Here is a 12,228-nt window from a genome sequence, read left to right on the forward strand (position 1 = left end):
ATCTATATTTTCCCACAAGCAGCCTGGTTCTAATCAGGTTTAATGCATCTAAACAGTCAGGGTTTGTTTCACTAGAATGTCAATGTCACAAATAAATCTATTTATATCTTTGTACAAATAATTTCCGCCTATGTATCCTGATGATGTGCACGTACCTCTGAACAATAACGAAACCTTCCTTTTGGAGCGGAGTTTGTACGTACGACAGGCAGAGTGCATGGCCCTTGCCATTCAGCAGCATGGAGTACTTTTCTCGGACAATACTCTACGTCGTACTCGCTGAGTGGGGCTTCGCTGGTACGTTTTCCAACAAAGCTAAGTCGATAGCTATAGATTATTTCAAACGCTAAAACAATGCTTACAATATTCAATGTTTATCAATGTTTACAATATCCATGTGTGCACTACGTATGCAGTTTTTTAAGTCAAAGCTGTCATCAGTGCATTTCAAACAGTGTCGCAATTCGCTGTGCAGAGTTGCGTCCCTTGGGCACGCCAGAAACCTATGATTGTGGGTTCGAATCCCGATTCGCCCCAAATATGTTTCTAGGTTTGTCAGCACCATGCCCGTGCTCGTGGGTTTCACCGAAGTGGTAAACGTCTTAGACCTGCATTACTTCGGGCTTTCCTCCTACATTAAGCTGACACGCCGTGATATAACTGGAATACTGTTAAAAGCGCCGTTAAACCCAACTCACTCACTCACTCAAACAGTGTCATTGAAGAATGATTATGTATACATACATCCTTTGGAACCGTGAATATCCGGGTAAAGAACAGGTCTTCAGCAACCCATGCTTCCCGTAAGAGGCGACCGACGTCAGGCTCGCTGACTCTGCTGATGCATGTCATCGTATTCCAATTGCGTACATAGATGCTCATGATGTCCATCACTGAATTGTCTGGTCCAGACTTGATTATTTACAGACTGACGTCATATAGCTGGAATATTGTTGGGTGCGGTGTTTAACAACAATCGAGCGAAAAATATATGTTGGCGTATTTCACTTTTATGGAAATTGTGGCTTGTGATACATTACGTTTGTTGTTAGTGATACCGTGTCAATTCATTCTGATTGCATATTGTTTTATGCTTTTATGCAGGGTGCCAGATCATCCTAGACATCAAGCCGAAGATAATTCGTCCAGGCAGTTCTCGACCCGTGACTATACGATGCCACCTTGATTTGGTACTCTCGAGGACGGACACGGTGTACTCGATAATGCTTAAGAAAGGAGGGAGTTCCGTGGCTATTTTATTTCAGGATGGAAGCATTGAGATGACGGAATCAAAGTTCACTGCCAATGGTTCGGTGGCCACAGAATCTTTCTCCACTGCTTTTCTTCAATTGTCTCTGGATGACGTCACGTGTATGGATAAGGGAGAGTACTCTTGTAGCATGGCAGTTCGACGTTTGTATAACAGCAAAGAGCTTGGACCTGTTACATCTCGTTTGGAAGTCAAGGGTTAGTCCTCCCGACGTGTTGTTTGAGAATGTGTCGGACTTCAGTGATTATTATTTGCGTTATTAATCGTTATTAATTACCCGTCGTCTAAGGCGCCGCAATTCGCTGTGTAGCATTACGTCCCTTGGACACGCCAGAAACCTATGATCGTGTTTTCGAATCACGGTTCTCCCCGATTATGTTTCTAGGTTTGTCAGCACCATACCTGTGCTCGTAGGTTTCACCAAATTGGTCAACGTCTGAGACGACCTGCATCGTGGCTTGCCTGAAATTATGTTAAATGAGGCGTTAAACCCAACTAACTCACTCACTCACTCACTATTATCCGCGTCTTGTTAAGGTTTGGTAAAGAAAGGAACAACGTGTCGTCATAACTGAAACAGAAGCATTTATAAAATTGGCCTTGCAACTGTTTCTCTTTTATCACGTTATGGTACTGTCACGGATACTCTATCTGTCTTAGAGTACAAATACTAGAGTTTCACGAAAAGCACATTACATGATTAAGTGAACAGTTCACAGAAAAGGTACTTTTCATGATCACATTCCACTCGAATCCCACGGTCTGTTTATCCCAGGGTAAACTGGAAGTTTGAAAAGTGCTTTTGTATAAGTGCATTTGCAGGAGTACATTATCGAGGTAGAATTGCACTGCACACAACCCAAATGTCAAATATCCATTGGATCACAGCCTTTTGATATCTCCTATAATGAGTTAGATTTCAGGCTTATAGGTCCTCGCATGTACATGCATTGGTCAAATATAATGAATGTGGCCGTTAGTCAGTGCTGTTAAAATGTTCAAAAGAATTACCACATGAATTCCAGAACATGGTTTGTCGACTTCACTTTGGAGAGGTACAAATAGTATTCGTAACGTAGAATTAATATGTTTTATAAGACATTAGTAGTACGTTTAGGACATTCACAAATGATTAAGGGATATATGTCATCGATTACTCGTTTTCAAAAATTACCTAAATTTCGAAGTTTACTTTGTGTAAATTTGCAGTGTTTCTCTCACACTAGAATTTGAGACCCCTGAAGATTCCGGGGTAGAATAGGTCTTCAGCAACCCATGCTTGCCGTAAAAGGTGACTACGCTTGTCGTAAAAGGCGACTAACGGGATCGGGTGGTCAGGCTCGCTGACTTGGTTGATGCATGTCATCGATCCCAATTGCGTGGATCGATGCTCATGATATTAATCACTGGATTGTCTGGTCCAGACTCGATTATTTTCAGACCGCCGTCATATAGCGGGAATATTGCTGAGTGCGGCGTTAAACAACAAACAAACAAACAAACAAGAATTTGATACTCAAAACGTCAACGACAATACAACACTTCTTCGGTGTCTCTGGGGGCGTGTGTCCGCTTGTCTGTTTAAACAAAGATAACGTCAGAAGTGCACCAATGCCTTGCAAGCGAGTGAACTCGAATGATAATCGGGAAGATAATGTATGACCAGTGAATGAAAATATTATGGCGTTTACCTTTATATCTGTGACCCATAGTATTTCTATTTTTGTAATATTTTTTAGTTTGAAGTTTACACGATATACGGCTTTTCCATTGGACAAGAGGTCGGTCACACGACCGCGAAATTGACGTTCATAAGTGTATGAACGACACAATTTGACGTTCATACGTTTTTCACGAGACCGTGTTCTTGAAATGACGTAAACACTGACGGACTACTTCCACATTCCTGGGGAAACCCCTTGGAATTCCCTAGCACGAAAACATGAATAAGCGTTCTTTCTGATCATTTAGAACCTTCATTCTTGGTCTCAGCCTTTCAGTATACATTGAGAAATGTCAGAGAGCGTGACTGCAGGATTGTTCACGAATATCCTCGCTACGGCCCATCCTAATGAACAAACGAAGAAATGCACATCTAAACCATCGTAGTATCGACTCGATCCGTGCCTAGGCTGACATTGACCGTCTCCAGCAATCTATGAATTTACCTTTGTGTCTGTTTGACGCATCTTTATTCACCTTTCAATGATCGGCCATTTGATCAATGATGACTAACACATGTAGCCGCCACAGGTTCATTAACAACTTCGGAAATCTCTCCCGTCACGTTTATCGTGTCGGCCATTTTGACGTCTTGTACTTGATGTGAATGTATTACGACGCGCTGTCATTGTGACTGACTTACTGAGGTAGTTCTTTATAGACCTTTCTCATCTGATGATCTGATTTGAACACATGTGCTGCATAAGATGTGTCTGAAGAGCAAGTTGTGCATCCATACGCCCATGTCACCTCTCTTTTTGAGGAACTATTTTACTCCGCGATTTAGCTGGTTGTTGTATGGCTGTCAGTGTAAACATGAAATCACACGTACTAAATATAATTGTGTTTAGATCTCTGCCAACATCCTTTGAGGTAAGAAATTGTGATAAAAAAATTATAAGAATTGACTTTCACTTTGTCGCAAGCTCCGACGTTCATACAGTTTGGCCCTCACTCTATGAAGGTTCATACTCCAATGAACTCACACAAAGTGAAGGTCAATTCTTAATTGCACTATTGTTATATTATATTTCCTCCTTGAACAATAGATGACTGAAAGTGAAACCTCCTGTTATATCTAGGTGACCCCAGCGGTATTTCCCTCACAATGACCCCGGGCAGACCTGCCTACACTGAAGGCGAAGTGGTCAACATTACCTGCTCTGTGTTGAAGAACTACGAGGAAGCCGATTGGTCGTGGTCTTTGCCAAATCAAAACAACCACAATGTATCGAACAATTGCACATACGATGAATCTGAATGTTTACACATGTGTTCAAGCTCTATAGAATATACTGTCACCAGAAAAGACGCCGGAAGTCCTATCAAATGTCTAAATGGGGAACTCAAAAATGAAATACAATTAAACCTGTCACATTCTCCAAACCTTAAAGGTTAGTACTGGTTCTTAAGGACGGAAGACTCGAGTCAACTGGAGTTATAACTTTACTGATCATTACCTTTATTTTAAAACACGTTTGAGACAAATTATTTCTGAAATATAATGTATCAAAGTGCAATTAGCATGCGGAAATTGTCTGTTAAACACCTATCAAACAAAATATATCATCCTTTTCTTTTTTGGTAGATCTTGTGTCTCTCCAACACATACATCCAAACGTCTCCACGTCATTTCCAGGTAAGATCCAAATCGATACATAGATGAATGTAATTGCACTTTTGCTTTCATCCATCTCCTGTTCATGCTGTATCTATACATTCAAAGCTATACAAAGGGATATCGAATGATTCCGTTCATAGATGAATGTAATGCACTTTTGCTTTCATCAAGCTCCTGTTCATGCTGTATCTATACATTCAAAGCTATACAAAGGGATATCGAATGATTCCGTTCATGGATCCATGTTATACAAATCATTCCTTTGAAGCCCAAATTTGAACTGAGCCTTTCCTTACCAAACACTATTTGGTCGCTTCGAAAATATTTTAATATTTGAAACATGAGAATGCATACACGTTTGTCAATTGCAGCTGACTGAGGCTATCTTGAACTAATCATGGAGATGACCTTTAAACATTAGCAATTAGTATACCTAAACTAAATAACATACTTAGATATGTACCCCTTACAATGCTTTTCTCATGGTTGATGTTTGTCTGTCAACGGTGTTGTCCATGACTGCGTTGTACAATGCGACGTCCATTTAATATCACATTGTTCATAAACACAAAATATGTTTATTTCAGAAAAACAGACGTTTGTTTGTTTGTTGTTTAACGCCGCACTCAGCAATATTCCAGCTATATGACGGCGGTCTGTAAAAAATCGAGTCTAGACCAGACAATCCAGTGATTGACATCATGAGCATCGATCCACGCAATTGGGATCGATGACATGCATCAACCAAGTCAGCGAGCCTGACCACCCAATCCCGTTAGTCGAGTCTTACGACAAGCATGGGTTGCTGAAGACATATTCTACCCCGGATCTTTACGGGCAGAAAAACAGACATGTATCAATAGTATAGTACATATACATAAAAGCGACTAAACCTTTCCATATTCATAGGAAAGTCAATTGTTCTATTCCGAGTATATCATGAACATGTGTTTATGAATCACTATCAAATGGTGATGTAACAAGGTGTTCGCGAAAAGGGTAGCGTATCCTGCTCCACCGGTGGCACCCGGCACAAACACATGCAAAGGCAAGTCAATTGTTCACCTAAAACAACACGGGAACATGTGGTACAAGTCAAAATCGGGAATTGCATCGGACATTATGTTTGTCCTCCACATGTGTAAGGGGCGGTCGGGCAGCCTAGTGGTTAAAGCGTTCGATCGTCACGCCGAAGACCCGGGTTCCATTCTCCGTATGGGTACAATGTGTAATGCCTATTTGTGGTGTCCCCCGCCGTGATATTGCTGTAATATTGCTAAATGTGTGTTAGTGATGTTTGAATGCCATGAATGGCGGCCGGGACAGTGTCATCACTCCTTTTGAAATTAGGCAATATAATGTGCCTGCAAAGGTCCAGTGATGAGTTCAGGGAATATCGAAATGTAACTACAAAGTGACGGAACGGTAACAGGCAATGACATAACAGCTATCTATGAAACCAGAGTAATTTCTTCATACAATAACAATTAATCTTACTTTCAAGATTCATCAAAAGAACAGACAACTAACGTTACAGTCACAAACAAGTCACTTGTCTCCTCAGCAATCACACACCCAGGTAAGTTTCGGAATACCTGAATGTCCCAATTCCAAAATTATGTCATATCCAAAATACATCTATGTACAAACGTATACTTTTTATCATATCTGACTGGCAATGTTTAAAATAAATGTTAAAATAAAAATTTAAAAATGTTTGAAAAGTAATTGCAGATAATTTCGAGAAACATACCACTAAGCCGTAACAGCTACAATATCCGATGGTAACACATCTCCTTAACTGATCCCATACTACTCAGTACATAAATGTTGTCCCTTTACTTGAATGCAACAATGTGTTTATTCTTGAGAAAAATACAATGTGTTATTACCCTACATTATATTGTTTTCTGTTTGCCATAACAGACAGTGGAGGAATAGGACTGATGGTGCTATATGTTCTTGTGTCGGCGTTTGCTGTTATCCTTGTTTTCACACTGCTCCATCTCTTTTTATCAGGTAATTTTGCGAAAAGCTTTGATCGATTTGTTTCTTATGGGCCGAGTTTATACCAACGGGATATGGATCTGGAAAGACGAAAGTTTATGTTACAAAAAAAGAGGCAAACTATTCGAAAGTGGAGTGAAGTTAGGAATTAAGAATACAAGAATACATGTCTTGCCAAATGAACATAACGCAACACAATTATCTTTAATGGAAATGAGTTATAAAAAAAAACTTACTTATCGTAAAGTTGTCAGCTGCACTGACAAATTACCACTTACTTCTTTTTTACTAAATTTACATCTGTATATTGTGAAACATTAACGATGTGCGATCTTCCATGGAACATAATTTAAATGTATGGTTAACATGGCACAAGGAACATTTAGTTTAATTTAGTATTATTTGTTAGATAATTGATAGCTAGATAAAACAAGAATGGTTATCATAAGATAATAACAAAACTTAATATTCTGATTTATTCTTGAATGAAATGTCAATTGTTAAGTTGGATTTTAAAAGACATGTTACCAACCATTTGTATACGTACATGTACGTGTACTCGAAAACTTCAATGCCTTACAACTAATCTTGCTCTTCTATTTCTAGATCGGAAATGTAAATGCCAACACTCTTCTTCAAACAACTGTTCCGAGTCGCATCACACCGAGAGTCACCGCATCAAGCGAGCAGGAAGTAAAGTGATAATCATTCACGCCAGAAACATGTCAAGTGTCCCTCCTCACAAGGACATAGGAGACCATGAGGCAGCCTATCTTCATCCTGAAGATCCTACCGATGGCAGCATGTTGCAGAACCAAGGCCTTCACACTGAACCCGTCTATGAGGAAATTGAATAGCTAACACTTAAGGATGTAGATCTGAATGTACGATGTTTCATTATTCAGCCATGCTGTCACTTAAAATCTGATGTTTCAAGACGTGTGAGTGACGGTGAGTGACATAGCTCAACTGTACAATATCAGTTTTCACGAGAAGGAGAAAGGTGTTCCATGCATAGAGCATGAAACGAGAATCGACGTAACACTCAAGCACAGCCAAAGGTTACCTGCAGAAACGGTTGTCTACCTGAGCACACGTGTTTCTATACTTTGGCGGTGCAGATTTGTTTTCAATGTTGAAATAAGTAGCTTGTTTGACTTTCCAAGTTGACATTTATAGCTTATGGACATCATGAAATTGTGTTTGCATTTATGACTATCATGTTTGATTTACAGCCACCTGCATATGCATAAGACAAAATAGAAGATGTATTTTAGTATTGTATTTTGTTTATTGTGTGTTTAATATTTTTTACGTGACAAAAATATAGTATTTATTTACCTGGTCTATTTCAAACAGAATAAATTATCATTGGCACAAAACTGCATTTTGCCCTTCAAACTAGAGTTTCCAAAATGAAAAAAAACATCACTTATGAACTCATTCAATACCCACTGATATATAATGGGGTCATCTGGGCAGCTTGTAACATGTGGCAAATGTCCTTTTTAAATTATCATGTCCTCATTCCTCACATTTATGTTTAAGCATAAGCATCCGACACATCAAGCATAGAAACAATTCGTCCAAATGTGATTGACTGTGTGCCGGAATGTCCAAAAGAGTAACTTGTGTACCCCGCCAAGGTCTGAGTTTGGCTGAATTGCACATATCATAAGTTTTATATGCACGTTTTCTTTTGATTGATTTTCCATGTTATCTCCAATCCATATTAATCATGACATATTTTGAAAGTTTGAGTAGAATTTGTACCGCCATATTTTACATTCCTGGACTTTTGTTTGCAAATGCCAACATTATTATTTGTAACTTAACTTCTTCATTGTAAAATCGGCATTTTCGATGATTGCGTTATAGCTCTGCTCTCTGTATTTGTCATGTGGAATAAATGCGCTTGTAAGTTTTCAAGCTGTAAATAAGAATATAAAAATCGATTTTGTAGCTGTCCATTACACAAAACTTGCATCATTCTCAGTATCCGGATATGGTGCTCCCTGGAGACTGAAGTGTAATGTCCACTTGTTGCTGTTCATGACATAAAAATAATGATTTCAGATTTCATTATATTTTATTGTCATCGAGCAGATAAACTTTCTATATTTTGATATTTGAATGAGGTAACTGGTATATGGTGACCGACATTAATTTATTTGAAATCAGTTGATTGTTCGGTGAAGAATCCCGACACAGGTCGCACTCCATTGCAGCAATCGTCTCAACCATAGTATCCCATTTACCCCTCTGAGAACCAACAGATCGCGGTGCCTGTTACAACGTCATCATGGCGGAGTGAGTGAGTACGGTTTAACACCGCTTTTAACAGTATTCCAGTTCCATTATGGCGTGTCAGCTTTATGTGGGAGGAAAGCCCGAAGTTATGCAGGTCTCAGACCTTTATCACTTCGGTGAAACCCACGAGCACGGGTATGGTGCTGGCGAACCTAGAAACATAATCGGGGCGAACCGGGAATAAATGTATTGCCCACCACATTCCACACATAAAACAGTATATTACTCAGAGGGAGGTATGTAGTTAACAAGACATTTCCTGTAGCTATTAACACCTTAGCCTACAACATCCAGGTATTCCCTTATTGTAGCCGGGCATGGAAAATATATGTCCAGCCACTTGGCTGCTGGTCAAAATACGAAGCAGATGATGAACTTTTATTGCTGAAAGTGATGTGTTGGATGCACAAAGAGCCATCCCTCCAATACAGTTCAGGCAGAATGGATGGGAGGTGAGTAAGGAAGAAGAGGACCACAGGGCCAATCAGGAGACAGGTAGCTTAGGACAGGTGTGAAATGAGTGAGGTGAAATGGGGTTTAACGTCGCGTCCAAGATTATTGCACTTATATAGCGACGTGCATGTACGTGTGTGTGTTTGTGTGGCTGCTTGTACTAGTCCGGACTGATGCCGATTTATAGTGCTAGCTCACTGATATACCATGCCGCAGTTTAACATGAATACCCCACTCAGACACAGTATACTGACTCCGAGCCGACCAGTCCTTGTTTTAGCCCCTTAATGCCGAGCGCCAGACAGGGTAACAACAAGTACCATCTTTTAACGTCTTTTGGTATGACGCGGTCGGTGATCGAACCCCGGACCTTCCAATCTCCTGGCGGACGCTCTACCACTAGACCACGGAGGCGGTCCAGGTGTGACATGAAATCAAGAGATATGGCAATAGACAGACGCCCAAGTGAAGCTGGAAAAATCACAAGAGCAGCACAAGGAATCAGAGTTGATATTTTTATTGTTAGTTGGATGGCATTCATTCGACAAGGACAACATAAGACAACATTGCATAATGATAATGATGATGATGATGATGATGATAATGATGATGATGATGATGATGATGATGATGAAAATGGATATGTATAGATGAAAGTGTGGAACTTAAGCAGTTAACTACCATTCAAAGAAGAAACTGGCTGAAATTGACCTTGCTTCAGAAACCGACTGACCGATGTAAAGTTTTAAAACTTTGATTCCTTGTCGCAGCAAATGTCATAAAATGTGGTCACTCTTTTGGGAAGAAGTTAAAGGGTGCGTTTCACATGTATCTATTGTATCATCCTCCTTGGTAAATAAATGAAGGTCGGTAATGTGACGTTTCGACAGTTGCGCCTCCTCCTCTTTGACGATGTGGTTATCTGCACTGGAACATTGTCTTCTATTGCCTATATGAAAAATACCAACTGTTAAATACACATGTTATTGTTTCTGCAACTGTTAGTATAGCTCTTATAAAGTAACTTACTGCCGGGCAAAAGAAAGAATGTACATTGTGGTAGTGGCTAATAATGAAACAAACATGAAATGGTTATTCGATGATGTTTTCGGACCTTACATATGCAGTGTTTCGGCGACTGTTTTCAACCAAGTCCCGTTTTGATAACGGTTGTCACATCCAATATGCAAGGTAAAGTAAAGTGATAATCATTCACGCCAGAAACATGTCAAGTGTCCCTCCTCACAAGGACACAGGAGACCATGAAGCAGCCTATCTTCATCCTGAAGATCCTACCGATGGCAGCATGTTGCAGAACCAAGGCCTTCACACTGAACCCGTCTATGAGGAAATTGAATAGCTAACACTTAAGGATGTAGATATGAATGTACGATGTTTCATTATTCAGCCATGCTGTCACTTAAAATCTGATGTTTCAAGACGTGTGAGTGACGGTGAGTGACATAGCTCAACTGTACAATATCAGTTTTCACGAGAAGGAGAGAGGTGTTCCATGCATAGAGCATGAAACGAGAATCGACGTAACACTCAAGCACAGCCAAAGGTTACCTGCAGAAACGGTTGTCTACCTGAGCACACGTGTTTCTATACTTTGGCGGTGCAGATTTGTTTTCAATGTTGAAATAAGTAGCTTGTTTGACTTTCCAAGTTGACATTTATAGCTTATGGACATCATGAAATTGTGTTTGCATTTATGACTATCATGTTTGATTTACAGCCACCTGCATATGCATAAGACAAAATAGAAGATGTATTTTAGTATTGTATTTTGTTTATTGTGTGTTTAATATTTTTTTACGTGACAAAAATATAGTATTTATTTACCTGGTCTATTTCAAACAGAATAAATTATCATTGGCACAAAACTGCATTTGCCCTTCAAACTAGAGTTTCCAAAATGAAAAAAAACATCACTTATGAACTCATTCAATACCCACTGATATATAATGGGGTCATCTTGGCAGGTTGTAACATGTGGCAAATGTCCTTTTTAAATTATCATGTCCTCATTCCTCACATTTATGTTTAAGCATAAGCATCCGACACATCAAGCATAGAAACAATTCGTCCAAATGTGATTGACTGTGTGCCGGAATGTCCAAAAAAGTAACTTGTGTACCCTGCCAAGGTCTGAGTTTGGCTGAATTACACACATCATAAGTTTTATATGCACGTTTTCTTTCGATTGATTTTCCATGTTATCTCCAATCCATATTAATCATGACATATTTTGAAAGTTTGAGTAGAATTTGTACCGCCATATTTTACATTCCTGGACTTTTGTTTGCAAATGCCAACATTATTATTTGTAACTTAACTTCTTTATTGTAAAATCGGCATTTTCGATGATTGCGTTATAGCTCTGCTCTCTGTATTTGTCATGTGGAATAAATGCGCTTGTAAGTTTTCAAGCTGTAAATAAGAATATAAAAATCGATTTTGTAGCTGTCCATTACACAAAACTTGCATCATTCTCAGTATCCGGATATGGTGCTCCCTGGAGACTGAAGTGTAATGTCCACTTGTTGCTGTTCATGACATAAAAATAATGATTTCAGATTTCATTATATTTTATTGTCATCGAGCAGATAAACTTTCTATATTTTGATATTTGAATGAGGTAACTGGTATATGGTGACCGACATTAATTTATTTGAAATCAGTTGATTGTTCGGTGAAGAATCCCGACACAGGTCGCACTCCATTGCAGCAATCGTCTCAACCATAGTATCCCATTTACCCCTCTGAGAACCAACATATCGCGGTGCCTGTTACAACGTCATCATGGCGGAGTGAGTGAGTACGGTTTAACACCGCTTTTAAC

At 39.4% G+C, this 12,228-nt stretch overlaps 1 protein-coding gene across 2 annotated transcripts; it reads left to right on the plus strand.

Moving 5' to 3' along the window:
* The first annotated feature begins 192 nt into the window (after window positions 1-192).
* Window positions 193-8,627, plus strand: LOC124127252. 2 transcript variants are annotated; one of them, XM_046490681.2, is made up of 7 exons: window positions 193-297; window positions 1,105-1,467; window positions 4,075-4,386; window positions 4,581-4,631; window positions 6,118-6,192; window positions 6,540-6,632; window positions 7,227-8,623. In XM_046490681.2, the coding sequence occupies exons 1-7, from the start codon at window positions 240-242 to the stop codon at window positions 7,475-7,477; spliced, it is 1,203 nt and encodes a 400-aa protein (XP_046346637.2). In that variant the 5' UTR covers window positions 193-239; the 3' UTR covers window positions 7,478-8,623. The 2 variants fall into 2 exon arrangements, with proteins under 2 accessions (XP_046346637.2, XP_046346638.2); XM_046490682.2 differs by lacking the exon at window positions 4,075-4,386 and having other exon boundaries at window positions 7,227-8,627.
* The last annotated feature ends 3,601 nt before the right edge of the window (window positions 8,628-12,228 follow it).

Source organism: Haliotis rufescens, unplaced genomic scaffold (assembly GCF_023055435.1).
Source record: "Haliotis rufescens isolate VD_foot unplaced genomic scaffold, xgHalRufe1.0.p SCAF_9, whole genome shotgun sequence".
In the NCBI taxonomy this organism is placed as follows: Eukaryota; Metazoa; Mollusca; class Gastropoda; order Lepetellida; family Haliotidae; genus Haliotis; species Haliotis rufescens.

Bases quoted from the DNA above. Each gene is read 5' to 3' on its own strand.
- LOC124127252 (XM_046490681.2), top strand. From the start codon at position 240: ATGGAGTACTTTTCTCGGACAATACTCTACGTCGTACTCGCTGAGTGG. The intron at 1,468-4,074 runs GTTAGTCCTCCC...TGTTATATCTAG, and splicing joins ATCTCGTTTGGAAGTCAAGG to GTGACCCCAGCGGTATTTCC. The intron at 4,632-6,117 runs GTAAGATCCAAA...CTTACTTTCAAG, and splicing joins CGTCTCCACGTCATTTCCAG to ATTCATCAAAAGAACAGACA.